Source organism: Idiotropiscis lumnitzeri, chromosome 4 (assembly GCF_059441095.1).
Source record: "Idiotropiscis lumnitzeri isolate Australia: NSW breed Sydney's pygmy pipehorse chromosome 4, RoL_Ilum_1.0, whole genome shotgun sequence".
Classification (NCBI taxonomy): Eukaryota; Metazoa; Chordata; class Actinopteri; order Syngnathiformes; family Syngnathidae; genus Idiotropiscis; species Idiotropiscis lumnitzeri.
This window is the reverse complement of record NC_142394.1, coordinates 19,406,833-19,419,361: the sequence shown is the minus strand read 5'-3', so window position 1 is coordinate 19,419,361 and position 12,529 is coordinate 19,406,833. Positions and strand designations below refer to the sequence as shown.

The 12,529-nt window shown below is 38.3% G+C and overlaps 1 protein-coding gene across 3 annotated transcripts; it reads left to right on the top strand.

Annotated features, from left to right (window-relative positions):
• Positions 1-285: 285 nt before the first annotated feature.
• st3gal5 (ST3 beta-galactoside alpha-2,3-sialyltransferase 5) lies at positions 286-10,558 on the top strand. 3 transcript variants are annotated; one of them, XM_088294042.1, is made up of 8 exons: positions 286-445; positions 2,495-2,590; positions 3,563-3,680; positions 4,541-4,750; positions 4,912-5,048; positions 5,613-5,799; positions 6,510-6,668; positions 7,554-10,558. In XM_088294042.1, exons 1-8 carry the CDS (start codon positions 438-440, stop codon positions 7,806-7,808), a joined length of 1,170 nt encoding a protein of 389 aa, XP_088150168.1. In that variant the 5' UTR covers positions 286-437; the 3' UTR covers positions 7,809-10,558. The 3 variants fall into 3 exon arrangements, with proteins under 3 accessions (XP_088150168.1, XP_088150169.1, XP_088150170.1); XM_088294043.1 differs by lacking the exon at positions 286-445 and adding an exon at positions 987-1,141; XM_088294044.1 differs by lacking the exon at positions 286-445 and adding an exon at positions 1,683-1,703.
• The last annotated feature ends 1,971 nt before the right edge of the window (positions 10,559-12,529 follow it).

Sequence of the window (12,529 nt, the reverse complement as noted above, 5' to 3'; positions counted from 1 at the left end):
CCAGAATTTTTATGAATAAGATTGCGGCCAGAGGGCGAGAGACTGACGGGCAAAAAAGGTTCAAGTGCCAAGCTCTGCAGTTCAGCTACTCAAAACGGCATTTCACCTTGTAAAAAAGTCGACCAATTTGAGATACAATATATTAAGGGATATGTATATATATTGAATTCATGTGAATCAACAATACATTTACCTGTAATAATTACGAGTCAAAATTAAATCTGCAACGCATCGTGAAATGTATGTTCAGGGGGCTCCGTAGCCTTGCTATAATCTCGCGTGGTTTTGTGTGGTTTGGATGGGTTAGCGCCACGCCCCATTGTAACTGCGGGAATCGGTCAAGACAAATAGAAGGATGAGACTGTCGCTGGATCAATACAATTTCAATAAATGATTTCGTATCGAAAGATACCCGACACGATGAAGTAGTGGGATCCATGTTAAGGTAAGCAACCCGACAATAACATGACACGATACGTGCTCAACACATAATGACGTTGCTTCTGGAGGTAATCTTATCAGCAGCAAGGACGGAAATGGAGGCTGGCAGCAGTGAGATGTCGATGTTCGTGCTATTAGAACACATTTGTCAAACATTCAAAATGTGTTTTAAATATGATTTAGAAAATTTATGTATGACCCCTTCGTTAACGTAAGACGCCCAAGCCGGGACAAATTTGCCACGAGAATTGTGATTGCGCGTGGTTCGTTAAACACAATTTCATACATGGCCTTTGAATGATTATGCACTGCCATGTGCCAATGGTCTGTTCGTGTAGACTTTGCCAAGAGTTTGTTGGCATGTAAAGGGAAAGAAAAAGTTTTTTATCTCCGGCAAGCCCAATGTCATTTAAAAGAACTTGAATATGGAAGCGAACAGTGTTTGTCAGTATGTTGCGATTGAAGTAACAAAAAAAAAAGTCAATCTCACCCTTTTTGTTTCGATTTCAAAATATGACGTGTGTGACCTAAAACTCAGCAATGTCTATGCGAATCAGTGTGCTGTTGTGCAGGGACAAGGGCAAAGAGAAACATTTTGATTCGGGCTGATCATAGTTTCTGGTTGTTGGTTTGATTCGGGCTGCCGAATTCTCACATCATCGCTGGCAAGTGAAGGACGGCTCTAATAGATCAAAATTAGGTGAGATGTCGAGTGACACGGGAGTGGATTTTCGATTTCATGTAACTGGATAATCAAAAGTGGAGGAAAAAGTGGATGAGGAGCACGTCCCCCTCTCCCATGTGAACGAGGTACTTCACCTGCAGAAAGAAATGTTTCTGGCTCTGGTACAACAACCAAGTGACCATTTGAGAGGCTTTGTAAAGGACATAATGGAAACGACACTAGCACGCCTGGCACATGAATCCAAATTATACTTGGCAAGGTAGTTTTTAAAAACTTGAGAAAAAACTTGGCCATGAATGAGAAAAAAAAAGATTGGAAGGATTCTGACTTTAATCTCAGAATTCTGACTTTAATCTCAGAATTCTGACTTTAATCTCAGAATTCTGACTTTATTCTCAGAATTCTGACTTTAATCTCAGAATTCCGATTTTTTGTCATGGAGCAATGCATTGTGGGATGAAAATGTCAGAGCATGGTGTGTATGTCTTTGGAAAGTCCTAATATGTTGTCACCAAGCGACTTTTTGCGTGGCCGAGGAGTGTCGGAGGACATCGTTGCACTTTTGGAGGAGCAGAGGGTGAGTAAACAGTGCGTCGTTCATTTGGTGGCTGTCGCGACCGTAACTGTCACGCTACGTGTAGCTAGTCGCTCTGTTGCAAATTAGCATATCATGAAGGGATGCGCTCCATTTGCATACGCAGTTTATGAGTCTTTCGGTCCTTCAATAACCAGTTTAGATGAAGCAATTTTGGTGCCGTCATCGTGTCGTCACAGCGTCGGTAAAACACGCGCATCATATCGAAGCCTTTTGCCAAGCTCATAGTGGCCGGCTGGAACAAAATCAGTGAACTGATCACACGGTCGTGTAGTACGATGTGATTCTGCGTTCCACAACTCAATGAAGTCTACAAGTGACTGAATGTATGAATAAGAACTTTATTATGATCGTTCAGTATTTTCCTTCTGGACACTAAAAAAAAAACTAATTTTAGACCTATTCAGCATGTTTAAATTGTAGAGACAAGGATTACATTTATGCATCATACTTTAAAATAATTTTTAGACGTAGTTCTGTTTTACTATGATTGATTGTGTGTTTTCTATATATATATCTATATATCTATATATATATATATATATATATACACACATAAACTGCGTATGCAAATCATCCCACAATGCATTGCTCCATGACAAAAAGTCAGAATTCTGAGATTAAAGTCAGAATTCTGAGATTAAAGTCAGAATTCTGAGAATAAAGTCAGAATCCTTCCAATCTTTTTTTTTTCTCATTCATGGCCCTAATCCTCTTCCGTAGTGTGGTTTATTAGTAACAAGTTCATGTTAATTTCATTAACCTATGTACAGGACAAGATCCTTACTTCATGACAGAAAGCAGATCAGCTCTGATTATGGTGTGAATGCTGGGAACATGAAGCTCCCAAAACGCTGGGTAGCACACAGGTGAGTTGGATGTAACACAAATGAATTGGATTACTTTTCACATCACAATAATTGAAACAAAAAATAGATGTGAACATGAATAAAAGAAAAAAACATCAATCCTTGTTTTATTTCTGTCAGGCTACTTCATACACAAATATCAGCCATTTAACAAAGTTCAATTAAAGGGGAAGTTAAGTCAAATTTCAACGTGCCCCCTCCTTGTCTAAACGCAGCATTCTGATTTATATAGTCTTTGTAGAATATGAATTAAGGCCATTTGGCCGCTCGCTGCCGACTGAAAATGACATCACAGTGCCTAAGTGCTCTGCTTGTGAACGTCACATGCTCAAACCCAGAAAACACGTGAGCTGAAATTGGTCATTACCCGAGCCCCCTTTTCAGTCGACAGCAAGTGGCAAAAGAACCATCACCCGAGACCGGGTCAAAACCAGTGGATTCCACGAATTAATTCATATTCCACAAACGCAATATTAATCAGAATGCCATGTTTTGACTAGTGGGTGCGCATAGAACTTGTTATTGTAAAGAAAATGTTTGACATTTAAAGGGAGTTGTATTTTAAAGTGTACATTTACTGCCAATGATCTGTTGAACAACTATGACCCATTTCTTATTTCCCATCTGAGTTAGTCTTAAAGACCTGTTGCCGAGTTGGAATGTGGTCAGGTAACTACACGGCACGGCATTGTGGTGTGTTTTGTTCACTTGTTATTTTGACACCGGATGCTAGTGGTGTTAATTAAAGTGACATATAACATAGTCAGAAAAAGGAGCAGAGGCAATGCCAGGAAAGTTCTCAGCACTTTTGACTCTTTGATGTCAATTTCGGTTTCAGAACAATTCTGCTCTCCTTGTAGGACATGTGACATTTGGTGGTTGTGTGCACCTCGTTTACGTTAATATGTGAAAATCAAGTTTGGGAAGGAAATTGAGGCAATGAGAAATAAAGTGTTTGTTCTTTCTGTCTAGACGTGCGTTTCTATTGCTGGGAGTTTTCTGCATGCTATGTCTGGTGATTGTTTCATCTCGGTCTGGGAAAGACACACCGAAATCTCGGGATTGGCATGTCAGCCCTGAGTACAAAACGGTGAGGATGCATTCTTTTTTTTTTTTTCTTTTCAAGCAGATGTACCATTTATTTATTGTACATTAAAAGACAATTGCAAGATTTTTCTATACCAGAGGCCCTTCCTTATTTAACACGCGCGTTTTTCCATGCTGTCTTGGGACACAGGTCCCAACAGGTTTAATTTCTCCATCAGACCAGGGAGTGCGTTGTGCCCCCCCCCCCCAAAAAAAAAAAAAATACAAAATCTGCATTATGGAAGGAATTTCCCAAATAGAATTTTTTTTTTTTTAAACAGGAAAATATTGACATTATGGGACTGCGTTTGGTGAACAGAAATATAACGCGTAACAACCGTACTACTTTGCTGTTGACCACTGCCTTGGTGTCAGCTTTGATTTAAAAAAAAAAACAAAAAAAAAGTACATATATCAGTCAGTTTTTCAGCGAAAAACTTCCACAGAAAAAAAAGACAAGTGAACGAAATCCTGAACAGCGAACTGCGGACACGTTCGTGTTCACTGCAAAGTCCTTCTTGAGACCTCTGGAGCTCAATTTTATGACATTGCCTTGAGAGGTAATGCTCACATGTGCTCGTGACATGGAAATGATTACCTTGCGGTGACTGACAAGGGAGAGACGTTCACCCTGACCCTTCACCATCGCCACAATCTTAGATTTTATACACGTGAGAGAGTAAAAACAATAGGAAGCCTTCTGAGCATGATGCAGCACAGTTCAACGCCATCAGCACATGACTAAACAAATCTTTAGTAAGACTTAGTCTCTTTAGATTGTTCCTGTCTTCATCATGTGGTGGCTTGTCGTTGGCATTACATATCTTTGCGATTGTGGTTAAATGAATGTTATCTGTGTTGTAGCTAGTTCACCAACATGTTTACAAAGTACTGGAGCGTGAATGTCACCGCGGAAGCACCAGGCGGGGGATTTTGGCAAGAGTTCCCGCTTCCAGTCACATGACCCAGCCCTTCTTGTGGAAGAACACGCCACTTTCAAGCAACCTGTTCAAGTATCCACCCCCCTTTGGATTTAGGGGTCTTCAGGGAAAAGTGCAGTCTCTGATTCAGCAGGTGATTTTGTGTTTACTTCACATATCCTCCACTTGGATTGCAGCGTTTTATGTTTGCGGACTGATTATTCCAGAAAGTTCCTCGTAATTGTTGCACTGTTGTTGGTGACGTAGTGCTGTTTGTGATTTTTATTTTTTTTTAATGCTAATTTATTTTTATAGCTACCAGAGTCCAACGAAGCCCCCTTGTTTAAAAAGGGTCCTGATACATGTCAGCGCTGTGTGGTGGTTGGAAATGGAGGTATTTTGAAAGGCCTGGAGCTGGGTTCGTTAATTAATCGCTTCGACACCATTATAAGGTGGGTACGCGCCCCAATAAATATTCTCTGAGTTTTTTTATGTGTAGTTTCCATGCGTTGGCTGTGCAACAATAAGGTTTATTATTTATTTGACCTTTGAGTTCAACTTTGATTGCCAACAGCTGTCGACTATATTTGTCATTATTTTACCTTGCATTCGTCACTGAGTACATTTTCATGATCACATTTTAGTGCACCACTCTAATTCAAATTCTTATTTTGTCCCACTTAACATGCATGTAAAGGATATCAAACGGACTACTCAAAAAAAGTCAGGTGTATTCCACTAATGAGTGAAATTTCTGGTTGAACCTAAAACGCACTAAATCGTTGAATTTTAACCTGTTGTTTGACTCACAAACTGACAAATTCATTTCCTGATTCAGTTAAAATGTTTTTTTTTTTTTAACATGTCCTCTTCATTATGCTCAGAGGTGAGCATCGTCAGTGCATCACTAAGCTCCCGTCACTATTTCACAAATGACTCTGCACATCCTAACCAGATGTATAACAAGTCCAAACAAATTTTTAATGTGTTGCAAATTCCTCCCTCTTGTGTCCCAGGTTGAATAGCGGTCCTCTCGGAGAGTACAGTGTTGATGTTGGGAATCGAACCAGCATCAGGATGAGCTATCCCGAAGGCTCGCCCACTCACTGGCTTGACACCGACCCAGAAACAGTGTTTGTAGCTGTGATATATAAAGGTGTAGATGTCAGCTGGATCTCTGCAATGATTAACAAGCTGGCTGTGGTGAGGAATGGGGTTTTTACTTCTTTGATTTATTTATTCATATCGGCGACAGTACATATTAATTTAACATTTCAGTAAATCTGACCGTTCTTTAACAGTTGGTTACTGTGAACGTAAAATTCTAATAATAAAATACATAACAATACCACAAGACATTTCCTAAAGGATTCTTTGGGAAAATTTACCTGATTTCTTAACAAAAATAATAAATGTATGTAAAAAAAAAAAGTATTATTAGGTTAAAATCTTCATTAGAAACACAATGGACCAACAATTAGACAAACATATACAAAAACTGTCCCTCCTAGTCTGATATGAGAAGAGTCGTCACCATGCTGATTTAAACTAGAATGACATAATTATGGAAGCAGTAGCAATAATAACGGCTGTATTTTTTTTCCTGGCTGCACAAAAATAAAGAAAGTTTACAGAGACTATAAATCTTGTCATTGTGGCAATAATGATAATAATTGGGAACAAGCAATTCAAGAAAAACAATGAAAATTATTTGACTACTCCAGAATTTTGTAGAGAAGAACACGGTGGCCATTGGGATAGTTTTTTAAGTTTTCATTGACCATTTTTAAACAAATCCTCATGTTGCTTTGCATTTGCAGACGCCTATTCTACTCTTGTGCTTCTGTGATCACTGCTATAGCATCTGCAATTATGAAACAAGTCATATGATACGCGTGTGCTTTCTCCTGCAGCCATTGTGGGACTGGCTCTTCTTCTGGCAGGATGTTCCAAAGGAAATCCCCCTTGAACGCGACAGATTCAGACTCTTAAATCCACTCGTGATCAAAGAAACGGCGTTGGATATACTAAAATTCTCCCCACCTACAACACGCCTGTGGGGCTGGGACCAGGTAAGACACTTTCCACATCAGCGACATCTGATATCAAATACATTTCTCATAAAAAAATTTTTTTTTCGTTTTTACTAAGATTAATACTTGTTAATTCATTGCACATTATATATTAACGAGTCATGAGAGCAATAGTGTCCAAAGTGTTCACCCTGAGGGCCACATACAGAAAAATAGAAAGATGCACGTGCCAATTCGAATATTTTTTTTTTCCTTATAAATAGCAATTCTAAATTGTAATTGTTATTTGGAAAGGCTTTTTGCCTTTAAGGCAAATAGCTGCGGATGGGGTAGATTGAATAGATTCACCACACCACTGAGCAGCAGCTGAATCCCATCTCCACATTCAGAATTGAAACGAGCTTTGTCGTAAGCGGCCCACATTCAAATCGGACCTCGACACTAAGCAGAAAGTTGAGGGAAACGTTTATTGTTTCGGAAATTTGTATTATCTTTATTCTCCATATTGTTATTGGTGTTAGCTTTACATTTGTTTGTGTCTTAGTCATAGTGGTAGTCCCCATTGCTCACATTGTCCTCACTTTATCAACAGCCACACTTCTAAAACTGCCCATCCTAACCCTCACCTCTTTTTGAATTAGCAATGCAGGCCACGTCAAAAGTCAATTTTATTATATGCAGCAGGTTGCTAAAAAAATGGATGGCGGGCCACAAATGGTGCCCCGGGCCATAGTTTTGACACCACTGCACTGGAGAAATATATCTGTGCCAAAAGAGTTGGCACCTGATGACATTATAAACAGATCTTAATCATTTCCTGCAGTTGTTGTGATATTCTTTTCTATGTTGATGAATTCCCAACGGTCTGTAACACTTTCTGAATTCTTGGAATGATGTCTACTCTGTTCTTGTCTTGCTCTGTAGAATGTACCCACCCTGGGCGTCTCTGCACTGAATTTAGCTAGTTTGCTGTGTGACGATGTGAGCCTCGCAGGCTTTGGCTACAAACTGTCCGAGGAAAGGACTCCAATGCATTACTATGATCAGCTGCCCATGAGTTTCATGCTTTGGCAAGGGATGCACAATGTGAATGAGGAGACCAAAGTCCTTAAAAGTCTCATCAAAGAGGGAACCATCACTGACCTGACGGGGGGCGTTCACTGTTCCTTCTGCCCCTGATTACTTCCGAAATACAGTCCCCTCCAACAGTATTGGAACAGCAAGGTCTATTATCTTGTTTTTGTTGTATAGTGAAGACCAGGGGTGCGTGTTGCGTTGATTGTGATCAACCAGAAGTGATGGCAAAATGAAGCTTCAAATTTGCTTCATGAAGCAGTTTTGTAAGTATTTCTGAGTCCTGTAGATGGCACTGTTGATTTAAATAAAGGGTTTAAAAAGCGCCAAGTCAGTGTGCTTTTGAACAGAGAGTGCCATCTGCTGGTGTCTAAAAATACTACAACTGGTTCATGAAGCAGATTTGACGCTTCATTTATCCATCACTATCGACCAGTCGCTCACAAAGTGGATGTCGGACTCCATCGATCACATTGACATACAGAGCAGCCACCGCGCATGCATATACAAGGGCGTTAACTAGCAAAATGAGCCTGTCCATTTTGTTCCATCTACTCTAAACCTAATAATAAGGTATAAAAACAATATGGGAACTTGTACGCTCAGTATTTCCGCACAGAGTGAGAGGCGGATTTTTGTTTTGCGGTGGGCTCGGTTGGGGGGAGTCTCTCACTGGCTAGAGAGCGGGCGGGCCACGGGGAAGCAGGCGATGCGCTAAGGCATGCGCTCACAGTTTCCCCGTTGCTGGAGAAGCCGTCCACCACCAAAACCGGCAGCCGTAACATGAACAAACATTAAGTCCCAGTACCCGTCCAACGTGCCTTATGTTCATCGGGAGGTGTGCGCGAGGCTCGCTATTAGGAGCTCCTGTCCTGACTCTTATCCATGACTCGTTCCATTCAGCACAAGTCATCAATAAAATAAGGACAGAAAATGAGCACTAGTTGTATTGTGAAATATGCTTTCATGCGAGATACATCAATATATACTGTATCTATAAAGAATTCAAATTCTATTTTCAATTTAACACAATTTAGCCACCCATTTTGCAAGTGAGCAATAGTTTTGGAACAGTCATTATTAAATTATTTTAACCTAAATAACATTTAATATTTGGTGGCATAACTCTTAGTTGCAATAACTGCCACTTGGAGGTTGGCAGTGATGTCAGTGACTGTTGTTGTTGTTGTTGTTGTTGTTGGGTGTTTCTTTACAGCTCTCACGAACTGTCTATCAAGTGTTTTAAATCCCCTGGGCCGACCTGTTTTATGTATGTTGCTCAGTACATCAGTTCTTTTTCGCGACATTCCAATTTGTCATGTTAGCTATGCCCAATGTTTGTGCGATAGCGCTGATTGAGTTCCTCTTTTTCTCACCTTCAAAATGGTTGGCTTTTCTCTAATAGACAGCTCTAATCTCTCCTTGTTTGCTTAACAGCAAATGCGGTTTTCAAGGTGAAACCCAAAGCCAAAAATAAAGCTCTATCCAAAATTGGAATCTAAAAAAAAAAAAAAAAAAAAAAGTCAACACTTGAGCAACTAGAAGCAGCCATAAATCATGTGTTTCAATTCTTTTGCTCACTTGAAAAGTGGGTGGCTTCAGACAAAAGGGTGCTCTGTCCGGAGTTGTTTTACGCATATAGATCTAAATACCATGGAATAAAATGTGCAATTCTGATTGTTTTCCTCATATTCATCTTTAGATCTGAAACTCAAACATCTATGTACAAAAACAAAGTGACCTTGCCGTTCCAATACTTTTGGAGGGGACTGTATGCATTATGTATAACAGTGCTGTGCTTGGACCATAATCTTAAACAGAAACACTAAAAAAAAAGTTTGTTGAGGTGAATCAACAACATTATGCAAGCAAGCATGTGAGAAACGTTGTTACTGAAATGTGTTTTTTTGAAATTGCGGGTTGAAATGAACTCAATTATTCTTCCTTACTATTTCCATTCTTTAGTTTACAGCACTTTTAACCCTTAGATTGATTTTTAAAGTGACCAATGACATCTTTTTTTCCCCCCTTCACATAAAAGTATTTTATTCCATATGTACATGAACACATTCCTTCCCCAGATATCCTTCTGGCTGCCTAGATTTGATCATATATCAATATATATACATCAATATATTTTTACTTATTCTACTTAACTCTAGGTTGTAATGCAGTATTTTTCTGTAATCCGGTGTTTTTGTATTAATTCCGAATGGTAACAGTTTACCTTAAGTAAAATGTGGGCTGTGCAAATTGAAGCATTCCACTTTTTTTTTTTTTTCTTCCTTTGACAACGTAAATTATTCCTGTTGCTATTAATGTATAGCTACTGAAAAGGTGAATTTGTGTTTGCCCAAGAGTCTGTTTGATCAATGGAAATTTAATTCAAAAGCACTCTCTCAGGACCACGTGCGGCGCAGTTCATTTCTCGGAAAGAGACAACTAGGACATCACTACAAGTATGGCGTCACATATTTTACATGTGATTTTTTTTTTTTTTTTTTTGACTACATTTCCCAATATGTCAATTGATACTTTTGTCTATCAAGAAGCTTTCATAATAGCTGGTGAGTGAAAGCTAGTTTAACAATATAAAAAAAGTTATTTATTAACGTCATTATTGTTTTGGGATCTGTGACTATTTATAAACTTCATGGAGATGGCTGATTTTTTTTATTTTTGTGTGTGTGTGTGTTGTTATGATCATTCCTAAAAATGTCCTCGGTCTCGTAAGCACATAAGAATGAAAATGGACTTGCATGCACTGATTACAATGTGTTAATATGTCTTGGTGATTTATTTTATCATTCACAGTTGGTTCTTTTTACCCAAATAAATGCGTCTTAATTTGAAAATGTTGAGATTGTTTTTTTGTCTAAATAAGAAATTAATTATTCATTATAAAATAGTTATTTAAGCTCAGTGGACAATGCTACTAGACAAATGGTCATTTTGAAAGGATGAAAGAATGATCTGCATCTATATCAGATTGCTATTGGTTACACACTACAATACACTTTAATAAAGTAGTTGAACACCAAAACAGGAATTTGGTGGTGCAGTTAACAGCAGTAACCACGTGTGTTTTATTTTAAAATGTCTACTGAAAATTATATAAGAAGGGCCTATTGGAAAAAAAAAAGCTGTCAGGTTGGCCTGGAATGGACCTTTCAGGAGTTGTCCCTAATTTCCCAAATACCACCCCGCCGCTAGATAACAGGGTCTCTAAGAAACAATCACTGATTAGCAGTAGACCATTGACCTTTTCCACTGAAAGTAAAATGGTTCTTGCAGTGACATGGTGTCACTTGATTACACATACACTTTTTGCCCGGACTTGGCCCGTGCGATCACTGACAAGGACCATCATGTTTCTTGTGTAAGACCTTTGACAAGATTGCTGTGCTCGCGATGCTAGTTTGCGAAACTTTGAACCAGTTCAGCTAAAAATGAGCTGGTTGACTACAGAGACATAAATAAATAAAACTGCATTATGTTGACTGACTTCCAACTTCAACTGTAGAACCAAACCATTGTTCGGTGTTTCAGAGACAAAAGTAGAATGGGCCTCTGTAACATTTCAACCCTGGAGCTTGAAGTTTAGTGTAATATTGGTGTGACCTATACTAGACAGAAAGCTTGTCAAGTGTGCTCAGGAGATGCAAGCTGATGAGGATCTGCAGAATATGCAACCTTTGATCAGCATTGTCAACGTGACTCAAGGCTGGATTAGCTGCCAATTTAAGCAATGCAAATGTGAAGCAAACATTGTTGTCTGACTTGTGCCCCATTTTCAAGTCAAAACTGAGTTATAAAATTAAAAAAGGTGAAGTGTACACTAAATCGGCCATAGGTGTCGATTTCCTTGTAAATGATTGTTTGTGTTTACCTGCCCCGAGGTTGATTACCAACCAGTTCAGGGTGAACAACGCTTTTCAATCAAATTAAGATGGGATAGGCCTTCAGCTCACTCATGATGGATAGATTTTACTTGGAAAAAAAAACAAAAAACAAACACTGACCTCCATCAAGGCAGAATACATGTCCTGTATTGGGTGGTAATAAATTCTTTGATCCACTCACCTTAGATTAATTATCATTATCATTATTATTTTTAACTCATTCGATAATTTGTTTGTTTGTTTTAACCAATTTTACATATATTCCTAACTGTTTTTTTATTTCATTGAATCCTTGGTTGTTAACATTCATTATATATTAATTACAAAAACTAAATAAATGATCAGGAATTATTCAAATAAAAGTAATTCTTCAAATAAAGGTAATTTATTTTTTGCATTACTTTAGTTGTTTTTACCTAAAACTGCCTAATTGAAATTTAGTAATTTTTTTTCCAATAAGCTAAATTATTTTTTTTTTTTTGTTACGCAGGTGAAGGTTAGGTAATGCATGTTTATTTATAAATATGATCCGGAAAGGGCACTTTACCTTTTTTAAAACTTGTTTGAAGACACTTTTTTTCTTTAACTGTCGTTGTTCTGCTGTTCTTCTGGTATCTACTGTATATGTGTTTATGTGTTTTAATTTGTGTTCTAATTTCTTGCTCATTAATATTACACCATATGGAAAGCGCTTTGTTACAGCGCCAGCTGGTGTGAACTGCGCGGTATAAAAAAGTTGCATTGTATTGTATCTCAGGATAAGATTTGACCGGAAGTTGTACTTTGTGACACACCTTTATCTGTTTTGGTTGTTCCTAGAAATTCTTAGGTGCAATTAATTTAGTTGTTTCATTCATTTTTCCTTGCTAAATTAATATTATTGTTACGCACATGAAGTCTACATATTGCACTTTACTTTATAAA

What these genes read in the sequence shown, in the direction of transcription:
- st3gal5 (XM_088294042.1), top strand. An exon ending in TCAGCCCTGAGTACAAAACG is followed by an intron (nt 3,681 to 4,540) that starts GTGAGGATGCAT and finishes TCTGTGTTGTAG; the next exon opens with CTAGTTCACCAACATGTTTA. An exon ending in TGCAGTCTCTGATTCAGCAG is followed by an intron (nt 4,751 to 4,911) that starts GTGATTTTGTGT and finishes TTATTTTTATAG; the next exon opens with CTACCAGAGTCCAACGAAGC.